The sequence below is a fragment of the Salvelinus fontinalis genome, unplaced genomic scaffold (assembly GCF_029448725.1).
Source record: "Salvelinus fontinalis isolate EN_2023a unplaced genomic scaffold, ASM2944872v1 scaffold_0995, whole genome shotgun sequence".
Taxonomy (NCBI): domain Eukaryota; kingdom Metazoa; phylum Chordata; class Actinopteri; order Salmoniformes; family Salmonidae; genus Salvelinus; species Salvelinus fontinalis.
In genome coordinates, this window is record NW_026601204.1 from 25,444 (window position 1) to 33,519 (window position 8,076).

Consider the following 8,076-nt stretch of genomic DNA (forward strand, 5'->3'; position numbering starts at 1 on the left):
GAAGTCTATGACTAGTACCCAGAGTTTATCCTGACCAGGCAGAAGTCTATGACTAGTACCCAGAGTTTATCCTGACCAGGCAGAAGTCTATGACTAGTACCCAGAGTTTATCCTGACCAGGCAGAAGTCTATGACTAGTACCCAGAGTTTATCCTGACCAGGCAGAAGACTATGACTAGTACCCAGAGTTTATCCTGACCAGGCAGAAGTCTATGACTAGTACCCAGAGTTTATCCAGACCAGGCAGAAGACTAGTACCCAGAGTTTATCCAGACCAGACAGAAGACTAGTACCCAGAGTTTATCCAGACCAGGCAGAAGACTAGTACCCAGAGTTTATCCAGACCAGGCAGAAGTCTATGACTAGTACCCAGAGTTTATCCAGACCAGGCAGAAGACTAGTGCCCAGAGTTTATCCTGACCAGGCAGAAGACTAGTGCCCAGAGTTTATCCAGACCAGGCAGAAGACTAGTACCCAGAGTTTATCCAGACCAGGCAGAAGACTAGTACCCAGAGTTTATCCTGACCAGGCAGAAGTCTATGACTAGTACCCAGAGTTTATCCTGACCAGGCAGAAGTCTATGACTAGTACCCAGAGTTTATCCTGACCAGGCAGAAGTCTATGACTAGTACCCAGAGTTTATCCTGACCAGGCAGAAGTCTATGACTAGTACCCAGAGTTTATCCAGACCAGGCAGAAGTCTATGACTAGTACCCAGAGTTTATCCAGACCAGGCAGAAGACTAGTGCCCAGAGTTTATCCTGACCAGGCAGAAGACTAGTGCCCAGAGTTTATCCAGACCAGGCAGAAGACTAGTACCCAGAGTTTATCCAGACCAGGCAGAAGACTAGTACCCAGAGTTTATCCTGACCAGGCAGAAGTCTATGACTAGTACCCAGAGTTTATCCTGACCAGGCAGAAGTCTATGACTAGTGCCCAGAGTTTATCCAGACCAGGCAGAAGACTAGTACCCAGAGTTTATCCTGACCAGATGATGATGACTTCATGAAGACAGTTCCTGTCCTGCAGGTCAAAGGTTACTGTTTCCCTGGGGAACACCCGTGCGGAGAGGACCAGGGCTGTTACTCTGAGCGCCAGCGCTGTGACGGGTACTGGCACTGCCCTACGGGGCGCGACGAGGAGGAGTGCCCAGTTTGCCAGGAGGGCGAGTACCCCTGTGAGGGGGGCAGCGGGGCCTGCTACCCTGCCTCGGAAAGATGTAACAACCAGAAGAAGGTATCAATCAATCAATCAATCAATCAATCAATACTTCTACACCTACACCTGCACCTACACCTGCTTCTACACGTGCTTCTTCACCTGCATTGCTTGCCTTTTGGGGTTTTAGGCGGGGTTTCTGTACAGCACTTTGTGACATCAGCTGATGTAAGAAGGGCTTTATAAATACATTTGACTTGATTTGATTTACTTTATTGTCCTATTGTACAATTCTGATTAAAAAATCATTGTGCTAAAATCCTGGATCTAGGAGAGAGACACTTGAATTGAACACATTCTAGTTACGGTCTATTTTTCTGTGTATGTTTCTAATAATCGTTGTGTCGAAACAGGAAAACTTTTTTATACATCTAATCTAATTATTATTTAATAACGGTGAAATGCTTAGTGACGGCCCTTTACTCAATAAAGATCAAGATTAAAATAAATTCAAATGAAATAGTGACATAAGGAATTAATATAAGAGCACAGGGAATTGAAAATAATCTATTTAGTTGCTTAATTCTTCCGTTTTTGGAAGACTACCCAGATACGTTATTGTGTTATCTTTGATGTAGACCTTCTGCCAATTCCTAGATTTATTGGCTACGGCGCCTTCAAAAAGTAGTCATATGGTCTCACAAGGGGTCTGAGGATCTCATCTCGGTACCTAATGGCAGTCAGGCTACCTCTGGCGAGCACATGGAGGGCTGTGCGGCCCCACAAAGAAATGCCACCCCACACCATGACTGACCCATCGCCAAACCGGTCATGCTGGAGGATGTTGCAGGCAGCAGAACGTTCTCCACGGCGTCTCCAGACTCTGTCACGTCTGTCACTTGTGCTCATGTGCTCAGTGTGAACCTGCTTTCATCTGTGAAGAGCACAGGGCGCCAGTGGCGAATTTGCCAATCTTGGTGTTCTCTGGCAAATGCCAAACGTCCTGCACGGTGTTGGGCTGTAAGCACAACCCCCACCTGTGGACGTCGGGCCCTCATACCACCCTCATGGAGTCTGTTTATGACCGTTTGAGCAGACACATGCACATTTGTGGCCTGCTGGAGGTCATTTTGCAGGGCGCTGGCAGTGCTCCTCCTTGCACAAAGGCGGAGGTAGCGGTCCTGCTGCTGGGTTGTTGCCCTCCTACGGCCTCCTCCACGTCTCCTGATGTACTGGCCTGTCTCCTGGTAGCGCCTCCATGCTCTGGACACTACGCTGACAGACACAGCAAACCTTTTTGCCACAGCTCGCATTGATGTGCCATCCTGGATGAACTGCACTACCTGAGCCACTTGTGTGGGTTGTAGACTCCGTCGCATGCTACCACTAGAGTGAGAGCACCGCCAGCATTCAAAAGTGACCAAAACATCAGCCAGGAAGCATAGGAACTGAGAAGTGGTCTGTGGTCACCACCTGCAGAATCACTCCTTTTTTGGGGGTGTCTTGCTAATTGCCTATAATTTCCACCTTTTGTCTATTCCATTTGCACAACAGCATGTGAAATTTATTGTCAATCAGTGTTGCTTCCTAAGTGGACAGTTTGATTTCACAGAAGTGTGATTGACTTGGAGTTACATTGTGTTGTTTAAGTGTTCCCTTTATTTTTTTGAGCAGTGTATAATATACACACTGAGGAAGACAACATGCTGATCAATATAATATAATATACACACTGAGGAAGACAACATACTGATCAATATAATATAATATACACACTGAGGAAGACAACATACTGATCAATATAATATAATATACACACTGAGGAAGACAACATACTGATCAATATAATATAATATACACACTGAGGAAGACAACATGCTGATCAATATAATATAATATACACACTGAGGAAGACAACATGCTGATCAATATAATATAATATACACACTGAGGAAGACAACATACTGATCAATATAATATACACACTGAGGAAGACAACATGCTGATCAATATAATATAATATACACACTGAGGAAGACAACATACTGATCAATATAATATACACACTGAGGAAGACAACATACTGATCAATATAATATACACACTGAGGAAGACAACATACTGATCAATATAATATAATATACACACTGAGGAAGACAACATGCTGATCAATATAATATAATATACACACTGAGGAAGACAACATACTGATCAATATAATATAATATACACACTGAGGAAGACAACATGCTGATCAATATAATATAATATACACACTGAGGAAGACAACATACTGATCAATATAATATAATATACACACTGAGGAAGACAACATACTGATCAATATAATATACACACTGAGGAAGACAACATGCTGATCAATATAATATAATATACACACTGAGGAAGACAACATACTGATCAATATAATATAATATACACACTGAGGAAGACAACATGCTGATCAATATAATATACACACTGAGGAAGACACCATGCTGATCAATATAATATAATATACACACTGAGGAAGACAACATACTGATCAATATAATATAATATACACACTGAGGAAGACACCATGCTGATCAATATAATATAATATACACACTGAGGAAGACAACATGCTGATCAATATAATATACACACTGAGGAAGACAACATGCTGATCAATATAATATACACACTGAGGAAGACAACATGCTGATCAATATAATATAATATACACACTGAGGAAGACAACATGCTGATCAATATAATATAATATACACACTGAGGAAGACAACATGCTGATCAATATAATATAATATACACACTGAGGAAGACAACATACTGATCAATATAATATAATATACACACTGAGGAAGACAACATACTGATCAATATAATATACACACTGAGGAAGACAACATGCTGATCAATATAATATAATATACACACTGAGGAAGACAACATGCTGATCAATATAATATACACACTGAGGAAGACAACATGCTGATCAATATAATATAATATACACACTGAGGAAGACATTCGTTCTCTCATTCATCCATTCGTTCCAGTGCAGTAAATATAGATATTGTAACAGTCCTGACCTATTTATGTTAGTTTTTATGTGTTTATGGTCAGGGCATGTGTTTTGGGTGGGCAGTCTATGTTACCTGTTTCTATGTTGGTTTCGGTTTGCCTGGTATGGCTCTTGATTAGAGGCAGGTGGTTTGCATTTTCCTCTAATCAAGAGTCATATTTAGGTAGGGCATTATCACTGTGTGTTGGTGGGTGGTTGTCTCCTGTGTCTGTGTTATGTCTTACACCATACGGGATTGTTTCGGTTGTTCGTTTCGTTTTCGGTTTATGTAGTCTGTTCCTGTGTCAGCGTGCTTCGTGTATATGTAAGTTCGGTTGTTCAGGTCTGTCTACATCGTTTTGTTATTTTGTTAGTTATATCCAGTATAGTTCGTTTTCGTCTTTGTCTATTTTGTTTATTTAATAAATCATTATGTGTTCAAACTTCGCTGCGCCTTGGTTCCCTCAATACTCCTCCTTTTCCGAAAATGGAGAGGAGGAGGAACGCCTTAACAGATATATAAATATATGTAAATATACTGCTGTATCTCTCATTCTCTCATCCGTTCATCCGTTCACATGTTCATTCGTTCCAGTGCCCAGTGTTTCTACTATGTTTTTGTTGTAAATATACAGCAGTATCTCTCATCCGTTCCTTCGTTCCAGTGCAGTATATATATCTCTCATCCGTTCATCCGTTCCTCCGTTCCAGTGCCCAGACGGTTCTGATGAGAAGAACTGTTTTGACTGTCAGCCGGGTAACTTCCACTGTGGCACCAACCTGTGTATCTTCGAGACGTGGCGCTGCGACGGCCAGGAGGACTGTCTGGACGGGAGTGACGAGAGAGACTGCTTGGGAGCTGTACCCAGGAAGGTACAGAAAAAACAGCATTTGATGGGTGCTTTACATTTGTCCTATTTAATAAATGTGCATATTATACACGTGTGTTTCTTGCATATCCCTACGCCCCCTGAGACACCCTTCGGAGAGTGGGGTCAAGGCCAGGGTCTATCCCATCTCCCCCTGACACCCTCAGAGAGTGGGGTCAAGGCCAGGGTCTATCCCATCTCCCCCTGAGACCCTCGGAGAGTGGGGTCACGGCCAGGGTCTATCCCATCTCCCCCTGACACCCTCAGAGAGTGGGGTCAAGGCCAGGGTCTATCCCATCTCCCCCTGAGACCCTCGGAGAGTGGGGTCACGGCCAGGGTCTATCCCATCTCCCCCTGACACCCTCAGAGAGTGGGGTCACGGCCAGGGTCTATCCCATCTCCCCCTGACACCCTCAGAGAGTGGGGTCACGGCCAGGGTCTATCCCATCTCCCCCTGACACCCTCGGAGAGTGGGGTCAAGGCCAGGGTCTATCCCATCTCCCCCTGACACCCTCAGAGAGTGGGGTCACGGCCAGGGTCTATCCCATCTCCCCCTGACACCCTCAGAGAGTGGGGTCAAGGCCAGGGTCTATCCCATCTCCCCCTGAGACCCTCGGAGAGTGGGGTCACGGCCAGGGTCTATCCCATCTCCCCCTGACACCCTCAGAGAGTGGGGTCACGGCCAGGGTCTATCACATCTCCCCCTGACACCCTCAGAGAGTGGGGTCACGGCCAGGGTCACCATTGTCCAGCGCCCCAGGAGCAATTAGGGTTAAGTCATTTGCTCAAGGGCACATCGACAGATGTTTTACCTTGTCGGCTTCGGGATTCAAACTAGCGACCTTTCGGTTACTCTAACCGCTGGGCTACCTGCCACCTGGCTACCAATCTGCATTCAAATCTTTTTTAGTAGTGTGTTGTATAATGTGTTTTATAATGTGTATTATTACTAGTAGTAGTATGTGTATAATGTGTATTATTACTAGTAGTAGTATGTGTATAATGTGTTTATAATGTATTGTATTACTAGTAGTAGTGTGTGTATAATGTGTATTATTACTAGTAGTAGTATGTGTATAATGTGTTGTATTACTAGTAGTAGTATGTATATAATGTGTAATTATTACTAGTAGTAGTATGTGTATAATGTATTGTATTACTAGTAGTAGTAGTATGTATATAATGTGTTGTATTACTAGTAGTAGTATGTTATAATGTTTAATTATTACTAGTAGTAGTGTGTTGTATAATATGTTGTATAATGTGTATTATTACTAGTAGTAGTGTGTTGTATAATATGTTGTATAATGTGTATTATTACTAGTAGTAGTGTGTGTATAATGTGTATTATTACTAGTAGTAGTATGTGTATAATGTGTTGTATTAATAGTAGTAGTATGTTGTATAATGTGTATTATTACTAGTAGTAGTATGTGTATAATGTGTTGTATTACTAGTAGTAGTATGTGTATAATGTGTTTATAATGTATTGTATTACTAGTAGTAGTATGTGTATAATGTGTTTATAATGTATTGTATTACTAGTAGTAGTATGTATATAATGTGTTTATAATGTATTGTATTACTAGTAGTAGTATGTGTATAATGTGTATTATTACTAGTAGTAGTATGTATATAATGTGTTGTATTACTAGTAGTAGTATGTATATAATGTATTGTATTACTAGTAGTAGTATGTATATAATGTGTATATAATGTGTTGTATTACTAGTAGTAGTATGTTATAATGTGTATTATTACTAGTAGTAGTATGTGTATAATGTGTATTATTACTAGTAGTAGTATGTGTATAATGTGTTGTATTACTAGTAGTAGTATGTGTATAATGTGTTGTATTACTAGTAGTAGTATGTGTATAATGTGTTTATAATGTATTGTATTACTAGTAGTAGTATGTGTATAATGTGTTGTATAATGTGTATTATTACTAGTAGTAGTATGTGTATAATGTGTTGTATTACTAGTAGTAGTATGTGTATAATGTGTATTATTACTAGTAGTAGTATGTGTATAATGTGTATTATTACTAGTAGTAGTATGTGTATAATGTGTTATATTACTAGTAGTAGTATGTTGTATAATGTGTATTATTACTAGTAGTAGTATGTTATAATGTGTTGTATTACTAGTAGCAGTATGTGTATAATGTGTATTATTACTAGTAGTAGTATGTGTATAATGTGTTGTATTACTAGTAGTAGTATGTGTATAATGTGTAATTATTACTAGTAGTAGTATGTGTATAATGTGTATTATTACTAGTAGTAGTATGTGTATAATGTCTTTAATTACTAGTAGTAGTATGTATATAATGTGTTTTATTACTAGTAGTAGTGTGTTGTATAATATGTTGTATAATGTGTATTATTAATAGTATTAGTATGTTGTATAATGTGTTGTATAATGTGTATTATTACTAGTAGTAGTGTGTGTATAATGTGTATTATTACTAGTAGTAGTATGTGTATAATGTGTATTATTACTAGTAGTAGTATGTGTATAATGTGTTGTATTACTAGTAGTAGTATGTGTATAATGTATTGTATTACTAGTAGTAGTATGTGTATAATGTGTATTATTACTAGTAGTAGTATGTGTATAATGTGTATTATTACTAGTAGTAGTATGTGTATAATGTGTTGTATTACTAGTAGTAGTATGTGTATAATGTGTTGTATTACTAGTAGTAGTATGTGTATAATGTGTATTATTAATAGTATTAGTGTGTTTATAATGTGTATTATTAATAGTATTAGTGTGTTTTATGATGTATTTTATGACAGGAATGCCTGTGTTGTTTCAAGGTGATCACTGCTGCTCTGATTGGCTCTCTGGTCTGTGGCCTCCTCCTTGTCATCGCTCTGGGCTGTGCCTTCAAACTCTACTCCCTCCGGACAAGAGAGTACAGGTAGGATGATTTCATCTGTCTCTGGCTGTCCCTCCCTCCCTCCCTCCCTCCCT

The 8,076-nt window shown here is 39.9% G+C and overlaps 1 protein-coding gene across 17 annotated transcripts in view; it reads left to right on the forward strand.

Annotated features, from left to right (window-relative positions):
• LOC129848128 (low-density lipoprotein receptor-related protein 3-like) overlaps positions 1 to 8,076 on the forward strand; it is a 59,276-nt gene that overhangs the window by 23,750 nt on the left and 27,450 nt on the right. For all 17 annotated transcript variants that reach the window (XR_008758484.1, XR_008758482.1, XR_008758480.1 and 14 more), the window contains exons 5-7: positions 1,030 to 1,236; positions 4,937 to 5,098; positions 7,920 to 8,023. Coding sequence is in view for 1 of the 17 variants with exons in the window: in XM_055915601.1 (XP_055771576.1) it covers positions 1,030 to 1,236; positions 4,937 to 5,098; positions 7,920 to 8,023 (473 nt within the window). In the remaining 16 variants the exon portion in view is untranslated. The remainder of the gene's footprint in view (positions 1 to 1,029; positions 1,237 to 4,936; positions 5,099 to 7,919; positions 8,024 to 8,076) is intronic.